The following is a 19,092-nucleotide window of genomic DNA, read 5'->3' as shown; positions in this document are numbered from 1 at the left end:
TAGATGATTTTAGTTGTAATTTATTCGTGGTATGGGTGTGACACGCTAAAATTATGCGACACAATCTGAAAAAGAATCGAATTCATAAGTTTTTTTTACATTTTTCTTTTCAACATTTTTCTTTTTTCCTCCGAATTTAAAAAAAAATTTATTGGGTACATTTCTTTTCATATATTCGAATGCAACAAGAATTTTATCTTTGAGCATTTCTCTATTCGTATTCTTCACGTGGTACACGAGAGATTGGAAATGTTTCCATAAATATTCCATTCATTGCTATTACGTTTGTAAGTTTTCCTCCCCTCTTGTATAATATCCTTAATTATAATCCTTTATTAATTCCTTTATTAATTTAAACTAAATTGAGTAATGTGAGTTTCTTCTGCATTTTCCTGAGAGAAAAACGTAAGTATGGCGCTATAATACTTAGGAAAATATATTTTTTGACTGTTACAACAAATTTCTGTCGCATGATGAAATTTGTTTTAATCTGGTGTTTCTATTTATATTCAGGCTAAATATTACATAAGCGTGGACGTAGTAATTTATGAAGTAATTCATATTGATTTGTTAAATTTTATATACCTATATTTTTATATACTTATATTTATAATTTGAAACATGATATTTACTGTTCGACGCGATAAAGAGTAAAAAGTAAGCATAATTTAATGATATCGATAATTTAATGAGTACAACAAAACAGAGAATTCAATTGCCAACAGATACTTTAGGATACTAGAACAAAATTCAAAGCAAGCTTTATCAATTATACAGTATTTTAACATTTTATGTAAGAATTAAAAATAGTATAATGGGAAGAAAAACAAATTTTAGTTCTACATTGAGTAATATGAAACATATTTGTTTTTCAAATTCATCTTATTCCGAATTTTTAAAACATGTTGAATTAATTCATATTTTCATTAAATATACACGTTCTTGCTCATATCTGTGCATATATTAACGCTTATTCAATACATGGCTTAATAATGTTCGATTTCGAAAGTGACAGTATCTTGTTAGTAAGTTAATAAACCTAGCACAAAAGTACAAGTGTTCGCGTCACAAGTCACGAGACTATCTCCATCCACATGATATTATCACACGTTAATACGAATCGTGAATAATTACATCAAGTTATCTTGCTTAAATTTATTTGCATTCTATGCTTGAGTAGCAAGCATGTGATATTTGCGTTAGAGTTACGCAGGCCCTGGTGCATATGTAAGTCTGTCGAATAAGTTGTTCACCGAGAACTCGTGGAAATGCCAGTGCTTTCTACGAGTCGGTTTTAAAAGATTTACAACCGACGAAAATTAAGGAATATATTCCATTTCTTGTCTACAATTAGTTTATTTTTTACTTATTATCTAAATTTTTTTTTAGGAAAAAGAAGATTTCAAACCATTCTAACTTTTCAAAATGAATTCAGAATTCTTATTTGTCTTGCCATTGTCCATATTTGTAGCATCGTATGTTTACTATTTGATATTTTGAGATCTAATTTAAAGTAAGACAGAAAACCATGCCCCGAATGCAATATCGGATCCTGAAATTACGTGCACTCGAACATTTTTATGTGTCAGGCAAACTTTCAGAATCCCATCCGAATAGACCACAGCCTCAGGTATCCGCACATCCCTACTATTTTCATATTAACGCATATCACAATAATTTTATATTTCGAACATTCAAATAATGAAACGTTCGAATAGTGGAACGTATAGCAAATGGACAGTAGATGCTCGGATATTGAAAGTTCTATGTTTATTTTCCTTAGTTTTATATTTACATATCTAATTAAATCATTTCTCACTCTGATCATCATGAAATTATTCAACAAACCCCGCGTGTTACTCAATCCTAAGTCGTTACACAAAGGTTTATCAATTGTCACAAGAATCTCGGTGTGTACATAGATTTTTCAACACGCAACTCTCACGTCATGCCCGTTAGTTTTATGGCACAATATGCGATTTCCGTGTGTCGTACGTAATTCATACGTACTACTGTTGAATTATCGAGAATAATTCGATACTGACGTCAGCAGCGCGTTTGCATTAAAAATTCCGAGGCTGCGTGATTCCTGGTTCGAACGATGTTGTTTAAACAATTGCTCGCCGTGAACGATAACGATAACGCGATCGACGCGACTGATTAACAACGTGTAAACTAATTATTCCTCGGAGAAATAAGGAAGCAGGTGTTGGCTACGCTCGAAAATTGTGTTATTTTTGATATTATGATGAAACGATGACAGTTGCTTCGTACGCGTAGCATATCGTGTCAAACAATGGAAAACACGTTTGTTATTGAAAATATTTCCTCTATTTAATCTGTTATATCAAGCGAATTTTTATGCACTGTCAATTCAAAATTTTTATTTGATAATTCTTACGATTGATCATAAGATCATCAATTCTTAATTTTTAATTTGTTCGTTTAACAACTAAATACTAAGGCTCTTCTCCTTGTTTTATCAAACATCCCAAGTATCTTAGAAACCTATCTTTCACTCACGTAAAAGATATCGAATAATATCTGATCTCTATCGTGTACGATTCACATCATAATGTTATTACTCTATTTAACTTTTAATTTTTACTATATTCGCGTTCACTTTGCCACAATTGCGAAACAAAAATAGCTTGCATCGCTAACTTCATTCACCTGATAGGACACAAAAGGAGACCAGTCATTGATAACGATTAAAACGTAACTATAGTATCATTAATAACGTGACTATGTTGACGATTTCTTGGAATATTCCCGGATTGCAACAACGCGACGTACCACTATTGGTAATCATTCGTTCATAAAAATCGATGCAAAATGCGGGTATTTATTAAACATTAAGGATAATTGCGTCGTCTTTATCGCAAACGAGCATAAACGATCGCCGTTAGCTGTGTATCTGTGACTGTTGCGTTATTCTTGAAATTTACATAAGTCAGTAACCTAGAGTTAGCGTGACGCAAGTGTTTTCCAAACATTTATAATTAAGTGTTCGAGTACGCGGTCGAATTATTTATTATTATTATCATTGTTATTATTATATTGTAGCCCGCTCTGATACAGAGCATACACATTACGAAAAAACAAATTTATTTACTTAATTTTGCTATTGCACACCATTGATGTTATTCTATTGTTTCTAGACAATTTCGTTGTAAATAGATTTATTTGTTTCTTTGTACATTTCCGTTGCATAACAAAATAAGATTCTTTTTCTGGATAAAATAAAGTGATTTCATTAGATCAAACACAATAATTTATTTGAACGAATGTTATGATATGATGATATGATGATATGATGAAAGATTTTGACAGTTTTGCAAATGTTATTCTTCATACTCAAATGATATTTACGTTTGTTCATCAACTTAGACTTGTGCGTTGATTATTTAAATCTTATAAATTATTAAATTATTATCAGTGCAATAGTAGATTAATTTTCTTTGTGCACAATAGAATAACTCTCTCTCTCTTCCTCTCTCTCTCTCTCTCTCTCTCTCCACAATGACCATTTTACATATAAAGTAAATTCCATTATTCCAATGGAATAGGATAGACATTTCTTATACAATATAAAGTAGATTTAACACATTAAGCATGAATTTTTTTTCGTATTAACACATCTTTGCATGTCGTAGAAATAAATTTTAACTAATAGATAGTTCTGTAAAACGATGAGATTAATTGATGGAAATTTTAATGGAGCTGCTTATTTCGAAAGTGTCTGTATGTGTGTGTTCATTAAGTAATAGCGAAAATTCAAATAAACCATTTGATATGCGGTTATAAAAAGCTTTCGAACCAACACAATCTCTTGAAAACTCAAACTGACCAAAGCCTAACAGAGCAGTGAAACTGACTACTCAAACAGAAACAGCAGCACCGTGAGATTCAACTGGCGTCGGCGAAATCACACGTGGGCGTGATTTGGCAGCCATCATCAGCGTCGGTTGCGTCGGATTAAACCGGAGCGGCGCTTCATCCAATTAGGAAGCAAGATACAATTTTTCCGCGCTCTTCTCTCAACTAATCTGTAACTCGTGGATTCATATCTGTCAAAAGCGACACGTGCTAGCTAAGATATCGTACAGTCGTCTGATTCCACGTGTGCAAGATTTTTCTGGTGACCTTCAATCCTACAATCTCCGAAATGCGTGTGTGCTACGCAAATTGCTTATATACATGCGTCTGTTTTTTTACATCGAACTACCCCACTGTGTGACTAAATCATAATCACGGATACGTCCAGACGTCAAGAGATGTTTCAAACCACCTACAAGTCAGTCGAGGGTTGTCGAACGACGTTATTAGAAAGGTGAAATCTCTCAGGATAGCGCGTGATTGGATGCACGATTGGGTCGACGCGACGCAACAAGGAAACTTCTAACCTTTGCAGGACGTTTGTACGCATGGAATCTGTGCTGACGTGTACACGTAGGTGAAAAAGTCACGAATGCCAAAAACATCGACGAGGAAAGCTCATTCATCCCTATGCTATTCTTAACCTGGACCTAAAAAATATATTTCACACGAATGGTTGGGGGCAACGCCAGCTACGAGTAAATACTAAAAATGTTGCAGTTGGATCGTGAAAAGACGTAGATATCTATAAGTCAAAGCATAGACATGCAGAAAAGTGTATATACGTTTCAAGACTATTTTAGGGAAATCTGAATAAGAATACGATCTAATCGTCTGAAAGGGATTCTTAAAATATAGAGTTATTTTAGTGTAAGAGACTTCGTTTTCAATCCATTAAGGATAAAGAATGAAATAATGTGTATAAGTTGCATAAACGCAACATTATTGGAAAACAAGAAAGTACTTCATATACAATATATATATATATACGAAACTCTTTCCTAAGATAAGCATTTTACTAAAAGCAGTCCCATATGTCAATTATGTTAAATAAAGCATTAAAATCGGCATTATAAATTGTCATTATGCTTATTTATACCGTATCAATTCAATCTTTCTCACTTACATTCTACTACAAAGTGAACAGACCCACGTTGATCGAAAACGCCCACGATTTCCTTGGAATTGTTCATACACGCTAGATCCATGTAACTTTTGGCTTATGCATTTTTTTTATCAACCAACGCGAGAATGCATACACACCAAGACTTTCATTACATCCGATTACTCTAATATGATTCGGCATTCTTTGAATGATTCATGCATAAATCATAATGGCGTGGTCTCTCTTAAACAGTGTATAAATAAATCTGGTGTTTATTTTTAATATTTAAGTTTAACTGCTTGTATCATCCGGCTTCTTATATAGCCATTGTATTCTAACCAAATACAGATTTGTCTCATTTTCTAATATTATAACTTATGACAAATATTTTACTTTGAGTATTTTTGCATATAATTTTTGCATATTATGCACATTTTGTATATCTTTACACATTTAGATTTCCCATAAATGTATAATTATTGTTGATAAACTGCAACTGGATGATCGATATTCTTTACTAGAGGAGTTCGTAGAGGAGAGAGATTAAACGATTTTTATTTATATTGTAGTTTATATTATCGTATGTTCGTAACAATGTTTTCATCAAAACTGATGAGAATAAATTAAGAATCTTGAATTTAATAAAAATACACGTTTCTCGTAATACTAATTTAGCAAATCGAAAAGAAAAACAAAAATTGGGATCCGACATTTTAGGCTGAATGGAAAATGTCTCAAGATGTCAGTATTCGTAGTGGAAATAGTGCAGTTAATATAAATATAAGTAATTTCAATCTTTGTAACGAGCACGTGTGTACGAATGATTCGTGCGAAAAGGGAGAATTTATTCTTTTCTTTGACCTTTTAAATGCAGAGAACATGAAGATTATAGAAAGTCGATATAGATAACCAATAATGTAACGCTGAACTGAGAATCTCTGTCGCGTCTAATCTGCAAAGGTGGCTCAACGTACGCTCGCTTATAAATGCAACACCGAGGGCGGTGACATTTTAACGTTAAAGATAAACCTACGTTTCTCTTCTTCTCCACGCAATTTGAAAGGGTGTATAAACACGTGACAAACGCCTTTCGTTCTCTAGAGTTCTTGCATCCAGCTGTATTCGGGATCTGTCGGTATTCGGTTGCATACTTCTGCTCTATACAGCTAAACCTACGCAAAATTGGAAATTCAGAATGCACAAAAAGATGATATTGTAAAACTCTAATAGTATAAAATATAATGTATTTTTAAATGAAATTTTAAAACTTTGTTTACGGAATGCGAAGATCAGTATTTTTACGCTATCTGCATGGACATTGGGTATTGGGCCTCTAGAATTCATCAGAGATAAGATTCGTTATCGTACTAACTGTTCATAATTTATTTATTAATATGTGCCCGTACACGCCGGCGCCACGCGCAGAGAATCGCTGCCCCTCTGTTGCTCGTCACAGCAAGCTTAAGCAGACACATATATATACATACACATAGTTGCATTATTGTTAGTTGCGCAGATGGGGGTTTCTGCCTCGGCTTTCCTCTCTCCCCTCTATTTCGCCGTCCAGCGATTGCCACGCTGCCCAACCCACACCGCAGTTATAAAAGGTCCCTGCGCGACCGTGGGTATCTTCAGTCAGACTTGAAACTTGACGTCGTGACGGTTTATTTTCTTCGCTAACTAGCTTCAATCTTTTAACTAAATTCGTAACCGTCTGTTTTCGTCGAGCTTCGATATTTTATATTTCTGACCATTGTATCGCATCAAAGTTCGAGAATCAAGTGAAAGACAGTGCGAATACCGTTATACTTCGTCTGCCGTCCAGTTTTCTCTGCGAAATGTAAGTTATACAGATTCTACACGTTACCATGCGTACGCTAATCCGCATTACAAGTGTCGCAGATCGCGTTGCAATTGTGTTAGAAAAACAGTGTGCATGAAAATCTGTGTGTAAGAAAGTTCGGACTGATGTTCGATGCGATGAAACACGAATGTCGAAACAAAGTGTGATGCGGCGTTTATAATAAAGTTCTTTGGTCTTCGCTTTCTTTGTGTTGGAAGATCGCACTCGACCATGCTTTCACCATGCCTTCCTTTTAAGAAAGCACGACAAGCAGCAAGATTTTCTTTTCACGTCGAACGTGTTCGTGATGTTCGTTTGCACAGAAAGTGGCAGAGTTTCGCTTTGAAAAGTAAGAATGTAATAAAAAGGGTGGTTTCACCGCGGAGAGGGGAGGCAGAAGCGACACATGCAAAGAAAGCGAAGAAAAGAACGTAGCGTGGGAATCAATACTCTGGACGTTGAGCTGCGTGACTAACTTCAGATTGGTTCTTCTGTCTAACGCCCAACAGTCGTGTATCGACGAAAGTTTTAACCGTTTCGTGTCGGCAATCTAACTACTATTGCCATACAAACTTTTTCAAATGCTATAATAGCAAAGATTCATCATCGAAATATCGGGATTTTGATATTTATAGTTATCGAAAAGAAAAGAAAAACGTATTAGTTCTTTAACGATTTTCGATTATAACGTTGGTACCGTTCCGAGAGTTTGAAATGTTTGCGTTGCGTGTTTCGGTCGACGAACGGACACTCGGGTGAGTGGTTAATTTTGCGAAGAATTGTCGATGGACGATGAACGAGGTCATACCTCCATGTTACTTAGTTCGTTTGTTTGTGCAAAGGCTCGCTGGAAACCCGTTACACCAGTGACGGCGAATTCCAGAGGTGGAATTTTAATTTCTCAATCCTGTTAACGCTTCGTTACATTCCTGACCATTTCGTTCATACAAAGTCGTTTCATACATTTCGTTGGCTGTTTTAAAAACGTAAAATGCGGTAATACAAGGAGGGCTAACTTTGCGTTTGGCAGTATTGTTCTTATTCCTTTAAAAAAAATTTCTAGTAAAATTTTCCGGGTTATTACAAGTCATATTTTTGATTTACTGAACATAGGGACAATTAAATTCGTGGTTCAAATTTATATATGTAGTTCAAAGTGACTTTTACTCATTATTTCTCATAAAATCTGCTCTACCTGGAATTTCACGAAGATCACATTGTCCGGTTTTCCTATCGTAAAATATCTTAAAATACAATTAAGTTTTCTGTTTTCACTTTAATAAATATTTGCAAAGGCTGTAACTTACATTTTTCTTATATTAATTCCTTGTTGGGAGCCATGATGTTTGTAATATGATCTCTTTTACCAGGGAAAATTTTGATTCCGTTACCGTATTTAGTGTTTAATTGAAGAAGGAAACTGTATCTTTCTATCTCTTTGTGCACTGCTCGAATATTATGCAACCGAAGGGTCCTTGCAATGTTGCCACTTTGCAACAATTCAAACGTTGCAATTATATAAAGTCAATGTAGTTTCAATTATTTTCTTGTCACGCGATCAACGTGGACACAACGTGTTTCATTTCACATAATTATTATCTGTATATAGCTATCCGTTCATCATCTGTTCTCGTGATTACGAAAGTTTGATTGGTTAACTTATTCATTGTTAACAAACCATTTTAATTCAATGATCTTTGTACAATATAACATATATTTAGATACATGTTAAAGACTATTACATTAATATTTTTCCATTGATTAAACACGCGACATATGCAATCGATAAACAAAACTTTTTTGCCATGTTCTGTTTTCAAACAGAAAATCGTAAAATGAAGATATATCAATTAAACTTCGTGTATAAACATGTATTTCCGTTCTGTATATCGTAGTTGAAACGACCTGATTCCGCATTCGCTCCGTAGCCACGCATCCGCGTGGGAGTTTAGCCACAGTAGTCGACGAGGTCGATCGATATCTCGAATTCAGTCTCCCTCCCCTTGCATCCCGAGAGACAGTCACGACCTCGAGGGTTGTTGGCCTCGTTTCAACCCCTCGCCGGAACGCGAACGTGTAAGGTGTCTGGAGACAAGTGCTGTTCTAAATAAAACATCAATTAATGACAATAGGAGATAATGGCTTTTCCTCAATTAATTATGAATAATTTCACAAAAGCTGACGAATATTCACAAAATTGATGCTACGTCTCTTATAATTTGATAAATTTTGTTTACGTTTCATTCGATAGAGATAAACAAGGCATATTTAGTATCGATACAGTACATCTATATTGTAATGATGCAAAATTGTGTAATCGTAAGATAAAGTCAATGAGAAAAGATTTGATCGAAGAGCAATTATTTCAATAATTTTTAATAATTGTTTTAATTAACTATTTTTTGTAGAATTATCAGGAAATACGCAAAAGAAAATAATTCTGACGACTTTGAAGTGTAGAAAGATCAAAACTAAACGGGAGATTCAAGTCAACATTTAACAAAGAATTTTGTTCGTCAAAAAATATTCAATAAGCAACTATACAACTATCGATTTGATGAATTTTATTTAAATAATGAGAGAATAAAATAAATTATTCTAAAGTAAATTAAACCAATAAAAATAAAGAAAAATTCCTTATATTGTTGCTCGACAGATCTTATCTTCGTTAGTTCGAGCGTTATTTCGAATGGAATCGTCTTGAGTCACTATATACGCAGCCACGGATAACGAGGGTGAAAAGCCCTTCACGACTCACGCACTTAGGTTAGCCCTTTTCGCACTTGTGAAAGAAGTGAAGAACAGCAGCATACCACGTAAAACATACATCCGCTTCCGCCTCTGACGTACATGCATACTATGGGGTACGTGTTTCCTTCAAACAACGTAGGAGAAAGAAATATGAAGAATGAACGAAAGAACATTTTCGAAATGAAACAAATAAAACGTGAGAATGTGTAAAACGAGAAAAGCTTTTTATCCTTTTTGTTGAAATGAATAATCATGAGCATTATGCACCAAAACATTATGCATAACATATAATATGTTAGAAAATTTAATTTAGCAGTTTGATGTTTTAATTACATAAAATAGCACAAAGGGTCAAACAGAATTGGCTTCGTACTCGAGGACGCATTCGAGTTCGAACGTAGCCAACGACCTCAGACTACTTTGGTAGCCGCATAGTATCCATACTGCCATTACTTGCACACCTCTTTCTTAAGGCTCTTCTATTCTGGTCTACCGATAGAATAAAAATACATGATCACATGGAATGGTGCCTCGGCTACATCTCGGGATACCTGGCAGCAGTTCGCAAACCCTGTTTTCCTCTAACATAACTCTAAACTAATGGCCTGAAAGAGGTGAAAGCAAAAACTAATCTTAGAGGCTCGTCACGTGAAAAGAGTAAAAGGCGGCAAAGTGGTTGGATTTTCATTCACGGCGATGTTTTAACTCATTTCGTCAGCCTGCCACCGTGACTTTTCGAAGTTTCCCTATGTCGAATAATCGAGAATTTATGGAAACCGCGTTGGGGTGCGTGGGTCACGCACGTGAAGTTTCCAAATCGTTTTAGATATTTATGTAAAGTTTTCCTAGAAATTTTAAGATAATCCTCTGCAATTTTTGCCAAGATACACGTACATATTAATATCTCTAGAACTGTATTTTAAACGTACGTTTTTAAGAACTTTTTCCATTGTTGTAACGATTGAAACTTCGTAAATATTTGCAATTTACTTATAGTCAACGTATAAAATGAATTTATGAAGAATTAAAAATCTCAAACGTAACGTCCGTACCCAAAGAAGTTGTATTTAATGCGTCATGATATTGTTGTAACAAAATACGTCATAAATAATTCGATTACATACTACGTCATTACTTTATCGCGTAACCGTTCGGTTCACGGGTATATTCCCTACTACGTCATATTTACGTTTCATTGGAAATTTAAGCCACGACGGAATTTTCTGCATGAAAGTACTTTGATCCAACACCACGTATCGAAAATAGGACCTTCAATATTCGAATTTTAATGAAGAAACCATTTGTATAAGTCACACGTATAAATTATATTTATTTATAGTAATTATCTTATATGTATTATGAAAAAACAATAATATCGGTGTTACTACTAATAGATATAACATCCTTTTATTTAACAATTATTTTTCTTAATAGCAGAGTTAAACACATGTTTTTGACTGATACACGTGAAAGTTTTTCATAATAAAACTCAAACAGTACGCATATGCCACGTGTGACGTGGTATTTTGCACAATCGAAAGGTTCAATTTGTAATTGTGAAATAGGTATCGTATAACGAAACGGATAATTAATTTTGAAATGACTTGTAATGACTTTCATTCAGATGTAAATACGTGTTTCCCGCGTGTGGTAAAAGTATTCATGACCAAGACAGTGAAATAATCATGTAATGAAGTCAACGTTTTATTTCGAGCGAGTTTTGAGTTGGACTTAAGAGTATTACCAAAGTAAAATATGTCAGAAATGATTATTTAAAGGGAAATCATCGGTTTTATTTTAGTGGCATCAAATAAGTTACCAATTTTCTTACCTTGCTTTTCTTTTCTAAGAATAAATCAAGGCACATGCGTGGCTGTTTGATAATGAAATCCACCACGCATTGTCAGTGTGTCAATGATAAAATCCTTGGCATTCCCTCATGACCTTGTATCCATACTGCGATCTTATTTTAGAATTATTGCCGTTATAAAGTCCTTCCTACATTGATTTTTTATCGCATAATATAACGACTTTTAACATGGTACATTCTGAAGCAAAGACAGAATGGCACAAAATATATCAAATTATTCTTTAAAGTATTTTAAATTTTCTTTATATTATTTTGACTTCTATTGTACCACCAAAATTATTCTCACGTTGCTATTTATTCATATATGCATATACTTAATTTCTCTATAGTTTTAAATTTTAGTTTCGTAAACCGTCAACATATCCTGTACCGTATGCGATACCTTCACTGCTCTATTGACAAAGAAATTGTTTCCGTGTAAGGAAATATAGCTGTAAAACAAATTACATAATCTATTACGTCGTGGAAACTCGGATTGGTCAAAATAAAGGATTCAGAGCGTGTACTGCGATCGTTTGGCTTTCTTTTCTCACGGGGAAAGTAAAAGTGGCTATTTCGTGCCAAGGTGAAAGATCGACGGTGAAACTTATCGTGGATGTCCTTCGCAATTCGCGTTCGTGTGTTCCACATACTATATTCGTTCGTCAACTTGGAGACCTTTCCTTTCCTATCAACGGATTTCCAGCGAGCCTTGTTTACATATTGTGGAATTCTCTCGGGGATTCTTTTCTTTCACGTCCTTGATTACTCCCTTGAGTACATGCCAATTAATGCGGGTTCTCTTTCTATTGCAGTTGTAACGCATCAAAATAACAACATGTCTGTAACCACATCCGTGCAACCAGCTACTGAGAGTCTTTCTCGCCACGGGTGAGTTGCTTTACGATATTTTGTTCATCGTATTTTATGATAAACAGAATTGGGCAAAGTGTAGGAGAGACAAATATGTTTATATGCAATTCATTTATTTAGACAGAACAATTGCTGATAAGTTGAAAAAATGGGGAATATAAGGTTTTTGTATTTGTTCGTCTGGTTCTAAATCTTTTCTAATTTAAGTTACGCATCGCGATATCGTAACCCATAGAAGCGGAAACCGATATTTTTAAAACGAATTTCTTTGTGGTCTCGTTTATTCAATCGATCTATTTTTTTACCATTGTCAATTTTTTGGTGAATCAGCCATAGCGAAGCAACCAATAATGCTTCTGATTTCCACCGAATGATATGTGCCTATACAATACATATGCAGTTTAAATATATTCACATAATTCTTCCCTTATAAATATTTTTAACATCAATCTGTCGTTTTTGAATGAAACTACATACCTTTATCGATGTTAATTTATTGGGTATATATATATCACGGTGCACTCGAAAATATTTGTGAAATATAAATTTGAATAATAATCTATTTATTCAAGGTTGAATATAAATACACAACGTATTTGAGGCATATGAATATATTTTTGCTTATTGAAAGCTTTTTCTTTTCTCGTAGTGATTTGAAAATAAAGGAAAGAGTTTATTCTTAACAAGTACCTCAGATATAATTATAGGGAATACGTAAGTTTATCAAGGCGAAATTCCTATGTGATAATATGATCGCTGTAAGAGGTATAGGATATTTACTATATCATAATGTAATTCACTATTAAAAAGAAAGTGAAATTCGTACAACTTCGAACAAGAAACATTTGTTGTGTCATAACTTCAGGACAAATTCGAAAAATGTCATTCGTGCTATACAAAACCGACAGGGATGACAATACCATATACAACTTCGTTTTACGTTTTTCACACGTATCTTCATAACTTTTTATAAATATGAATTTAATACAAATTTGAATATTCTACTAAATATCATATGCAAAATTTGTTTGTATTCTTAATATCTCAAAAAAAAGTAGCCAAAATGTATCTAAACCGAACATGCTGTATTTACACATACATTGCTACGTTAAAAACAGCAGAATCAGTAAGAGAATCGGTTTACGGAATTATTGTTGTTAGCGGTATGTTATTCGTAGAAATCGCATCTCTCTCTGTCTCTCTCTGTCTCTCTCTCGTTTTTGCATAATGCGACGGCGTGCCCACGACATCTGTACCTGTTACGCTACTGTACTAGGAAACCACGAAGGACAACTTTAGCAAAGGAAATTGTCGGATCACTCGTAATAGACGCTAGATTTGAACCGATACTATTGTTCTACTGCGTTTTATTTCGAGGCTAGTAAAGTATTGCATAGTTTCGTACAAATCATTGTCGCAGTTTATCGTTTGGATGTCTAGAAGTAAAATATATTTTCTGACATTTAGCTTTCGTGCATGCCTTACGATAAGCTGCGGTAAACGTAAAAAGTCACGTGTGCTATGCATTGTTTTGTTATTTCTGAACGGTTTGAACAATCTTATGTCTGATTCTATAAAGATCTAATTCTTTTGTTCTCTATAACGGACTTTGCAAATTTAGTTATTTATCGTTTTGTTATATTGATCTTCTACCGTCGTGTAAATTTAATATCAAGGGATAGATTAGGTTCAGAAAATGAGACGTGGGAGGATTATATGCAACGACAGTTTGTAGAAGAAAGTAAGGAACCAAATTGAAAACTTTGTTACCAATAGTATCAGGAAACCTTGACTGGGTTATCTGGACAAGAAGAAGATCAAAATCAGTCCTCTATTGAAAAACATTTTATCGTGGGATTCCTATGAATGTTGATACAGATTATTTATATTAAGCAAGGAAAAATACTAGCAACTTATAAATATACCAGAAAATTTATGAATGTTAAAAGTGTTTCAAAGTAGAATTTTAAATGTTTAGGAAAAATTGATCGAACAGTGTGTCGATAAAATGAATGGTATTTTCTCTTCTCCTCTTTCTCTTTTATATTTACCATTTTTCTAAATTTTTTAATTTATTTTCATGTCCAAATTGCTGATTCAAATGCATGCTGTAGGAATTTCGAAAGACCGTTATTGACGGATTATTCGAGTATACGGAGTATACAGGGAGAGAAACCTCGACCGACATTCGGATCCGGATCTGATTTGCTTGTGAGACACGACTACTTTTTCAAGCAGCAATTAAATTATTTGGGTCGAATGTGAATTCTTTATGTTTTGGATCTCGCGTTGAAAATATGAATATTTTGGTGGGATTTCGATGATAGATTAAATAATGCCAAACGAAATGTAATTGGCAAACTGTTTTCCGAAAATATTTCAAAAGGTAGTAAGGTAAAGTAAATTAAAAGAAATGATATCTGCGCGTAAATGTTCCAACTCAAGAATTCTCTAACCAAGCACTCGGTTGCAACGTCCTTATAAATTCAATTTAAAATTTGTTAAGGTTACTACTATAACTATTTTAACTCATGACATTAAACGCTTTAACTTAACTTCGTGCATTGTTTTGTTCAGAAGTTCATAAGACTTGTATCCACATGGTATATACCATAAAGTACTTCACAGTGTATTACTTAGTTTCGTCGCAATTAATTAATACTTGGCGCCAGCCGGAAATTCTCGAAATTGCTGCGCAAGAGAGAGAGGGAGAGAGAGAGAGAGAGAGAGAGAGAGAGAGACGTTTGATCCATCAGCCTACACAGCCACGTTGATTCCCGTTTAACGAGTGAGCTGCATATGGAAGTTCGTTTCACGTTTTTGTACACTGTTCAAAGAACAGTCGATGATACGAGATGATTTTGTTTGTGTTGGTCTCTCTGAACGCAATAGCCTCGAAAGAAAAGTGAACAGAACGAAGTTTGCAGCGTAAGTCAATAGATTAATCTGACGTCTTAGATCGTCGCGCCAGTGCAAGGAAGATAAGAAAAAAAAATTTACGAGAAACCCCCGTCGATACATTAGCGTAATATTCAAGTTAATGAAGATATTTCATGATTGGGATGGAATCAAATGACTACATTTCCATAATTGCTTTGTATGTAAATTAACAAAAATTTGTTAGCCTAAGTACGTTTGAAATGTATACGTGATAAATTAAAATCTAATTTCGGTAGGAAAAATCTGAATCAGAACATTATAGCACAAAAATTATTATTGCTAAACGTAAATTAAGAAAGTAATAATTTCTAAATTATAGAACGTTTGTATCTCGTACATTTTTATCTTATATTCTTATCAATTCATCTTATTGATTATACTGGTTTATATTTACACGATTAGTGCCGTAAAATGACTACATATCTATTGTTTTAAGATTCGTATAAGTTGATAAAAAGATAAATGGTTCACACATTTTATAAAGAACATAAGAAAAAAATAATATTTGATCTTAACATACATTTTATTCTTTATATTTTACTGCATTTAAAAACGTATGAATATTTTTAGCATAAACCTTAGGTATACGAAAAACAATAATTTAAGTTTTTATTACATAGTTACTCTTTTTATTAAATGATAACGGGTATTTACATCATTTTCAAAATTAATTAAATTCATTTATTCTTGATCAACCATAATTTCATGCGAGTGACTCTTATACGTCACTTGACGCCAGAAACATGACCTATATTCAAACGAGTCATCCCAATATTGCAACCAATCTTTGCATAAAATGCAAACAACTGTTTTCTAGTTTTATCCAGTTCTCATCTTATTTTCTTCTCCTGGATTCCTTGAAAGATTCTGAAGTGTTAGAGCCCATATGAGTTCGTAGTAGAAAAGAAAAACAGTAGAGCTCGATTTACCGATTCCGAGATTTGCACGTCATTCTTTCTCATATGCGCATAAACTTACACGAACGTTTATTACGCGCTCGTCCACGTTACTATCACGTGAAAGGAACGTTTTTCTTCCTTATTTCCATGCTGCATATGTTAACATACATATATATATATGCATCCATACTTAGTGAATTATCCTTCTTCCTACTTCTTTCCTGTTCCACCAATTTTCCATTTTCTCGAATGTTCAGAATTATCACATGATCATGATTTAGGTAGACGAACACTCAAAACACGATAAGCAGGATGGAAGATTTCAGCTGATACTTTTGTTCAATCGCCTACTGATCGATATATGAACCAATTTTCGTTATCTATTAATTCATTCTTTTTCTTTTACTAAATTGGATGATTAATTGTTTGAGTCCCAGGGATCTTTAAAATAACAGGGTCGAAGAAACCCGAACAGCGCGATAGCGCTTGTCTTAATCGATTGCGTAGAGAAACAAACGGCGCAATAGCGCTCGTCATATTTCTTATTTTTATGAAATACATCTATATTATTATATATGCGTACTATTAGTTTATAAATATTTCAAGTTTTGTTCAATAAAAATTATTGAGAAGAAGTCGTCCGTAACGTTCAATTGTACTGGGACTTTTCGACACAAAATCTAAACAGCGCGATCGCGCTGCTTGCGACTCAAACGGTTAAAGAACACTGTTCACAGAATCCTGTGAACAAGTTTGTACTTTAATTGATAAAATGTTAAGTGTAAAATCTTGCGAAGAAAAATTGAATTAGCCTTTATTTGGTATCCTAGTTTATAATTAATTACTATATTCATTATAAGTAGTGGTCATATATTTCAACTGACAGCCAGAAAGGCAAACACTTTCGAACGAGGCTTATGTAAAGTATGCCGATTATCGATTGACGTGAGTAGTGAACATCCTAACGGTCGGTAAAAACTTGCAAGAAAAAATAACTTTAACGTGACACCTTCCGGGTTTAACGTACGAATATCTTCAAGGACAGCCTTTCGATCTAGTTGAATCATATTTGACAGTCTATTTTAGTTTAAAAAATCTGATTTGCCTATGGTCGTTTGATAAATTGTGCCATGTTGTAAATTCCGTGTATTTTTCAATAGGAAGAATATGGTATTGAAAATGCTTTTAACAGAAAAGATTTTCTTCTGCATATACTGTCTATTTTTTCTATTTAATAGTGCAAAAATTGGTTGAAATTCTTTCCTTCGTTATGTAAAGCCGTTTATTGGTACCAGGATAAAAGAGTGATTATATAATTGTGATTATCTAACTTATTTCGTGCGGATTGTTTAAAAGTGTAATTAAAATATAAAAATGGTCTGAAAGGAAATTACATATTTGAAAAAAGCAATAAACGTTCGATCATTTTGATAACTATATTTATAATAAATATAATAGCTATAGTTTAGATTAAATGAAGTATATACACATTAACAAGGAAACTGATGCACTCCATATTAAAGATCTGCATTTATTTTGTTTCTTTAGAAGCAATATCTCCTTATCCTGCCATAGTTCATGCGGGAGCGTCGACGATGGCCTCCAAGGATCTCATCCTCAGTATCAAGACACGATCCTTACTATTGAGGAACTTCGTGCTCAACTGAACTCCTGCTTCACGTAAGTTTCCATTCCGTTCTAAATTACAAATTTGTTGTGCAGAGTTGCATATTTAAACTAATTCTGCTCCAATTATAATTAATAAATAAGAAATAAGAAATTTTCGTTAAAAAAAATTATTTTCTTCTTTATTTTTATTATTTTTCTCGTTATATGCACGTTATAACAGAGTAATTAAAAAAAGTCTCGTCAAACTCCATCAGGACAGATTGATGTAGAGATAATTTAGAAGTTTTTATGAAATACAAATTAACTCAAAACTTTTTCATATCTACATTTGATGATAAATTTTCATCTAAAATTTAAGATTTCATTATAAAACTGTGATAGATTGAATTACTCAGAAATAGATTTTAATAGTAAATACTTCTCCATCATCAAAACTTGAAGCATAAGGATGTTCTAAATTTCTAAAGAATAGGTATTTCCAAAATACATTAAAATACAAAAATTTAAAGATATAAAAGGCAAACTGCTTTGTATCCAACTTAGATATATTGAAATTTTAGAAATCAAAATTTAATCCATAATTCATTAAAAGATACACTAAAAATACACTAAAATTGTAGGTTGCGTCAAGCGCACATGTCGACAATAGCACGAAAATGGTGTATGAAATTTGATAGTTACTTATCTGTTACGTCAAAAGTAATATATACAGTCGCACTGCACGTCTCCATGTTAAACGAGAGAAATTGATAAATGTTGTAGTTAGCTCAAGAGTAGAAGCTATCAGAAATAATGCACCTGACTGGGTTCTTCTTCGTATAATTTTTAATACAAGCTAGGAATTACACACTCTCGTTAGGCTATTGACTTCTGCAATCGTCTTAAAATCATTCTGTATGCGCTATTTCTGTTGTTTCGCTTGACGATCAAGTATTGAGAGTGACTAAGATCGCGCTTTATATGTACATTAACATATGCTTGTATGTATTAGCGCGAACAGCAAGGATCCTGAGAACGGTTTGTAATTGGCTAAGCAAAGTTGAACTCTTGTCTTGACGTCGAGTCGATAATAATAGGTCGGTAATAGAATCCGACATGATCCGGAGTCGCGATGATTAAATATGTTTTAGACGTTGGTCGCGTATTAGACGCATCAAATGCCATGAAGAAATCCGATTTAAACTCCGTCATTCTTGAAATCCATTGTTCCAATCTGATTATTACGTCACTGGTACTTTGGTGTGAATGATTCGAAATGATTGATTTGGTTGAAAATCTTGCTGCGACCTTGTAAAATTCTAGAAATTTTTCAATTTTATTGTCG

At 33.6% G+C, this 19,092-nt stretch overlaps 1 protein-coding gene across 2 annotated transcripts in view; it reads left to right on the top strand.

Annotated features, from left to right (window-relative positions):
- The window catches only part of LOC117210610 (protein pinocchio), a 51,983-nt gene that overhangs the window by 28,864 nt on the left and 4,027 nt on the right, over positions 1 to 19,092 (top strand). The window contains exons 3-4 of one of the 2 annotated variants that reach the window (XM_033453790.1): positions 12,243 to 12,318; positions 17,715 to 17,819. In XM_033453790.1, the coding sequence (XP_033309681.1) occupies positions 12,243 to 12,318; positions 17,715 to 17,819 (181 nt within the window). Of the gene's footprint in view, positions 1 to 12,242; positions 12,319 to 17,687; positions 17,820 to 19,092 lie in introns of both variants that reach the window. The other variant, XM_033453789.1, reaches the window with a different exon arrangement.

This window comes from Bombus bifarius, unplaced genomic scaffold (assembly GCF_011952205.1).
Source record: "Bombus bifarius isolate JDL3187 unplaced genomic scaffold, Bbif_JDL3187 scf7180000008208, whole genome shotgun sequence".
Taxonomy (NCBI): domain Eukaryota; kingdom Metazoa; phylum Arthropoda; class Insecta; order Hymenoptera; family Apidae; genus Bombus; species Bombus bifarius.
The sequence above is the reverse complement of the archived record's forward strand: the minus strand, read 5'-3'. Positions and strand labels throughout refer to the sequence as shown.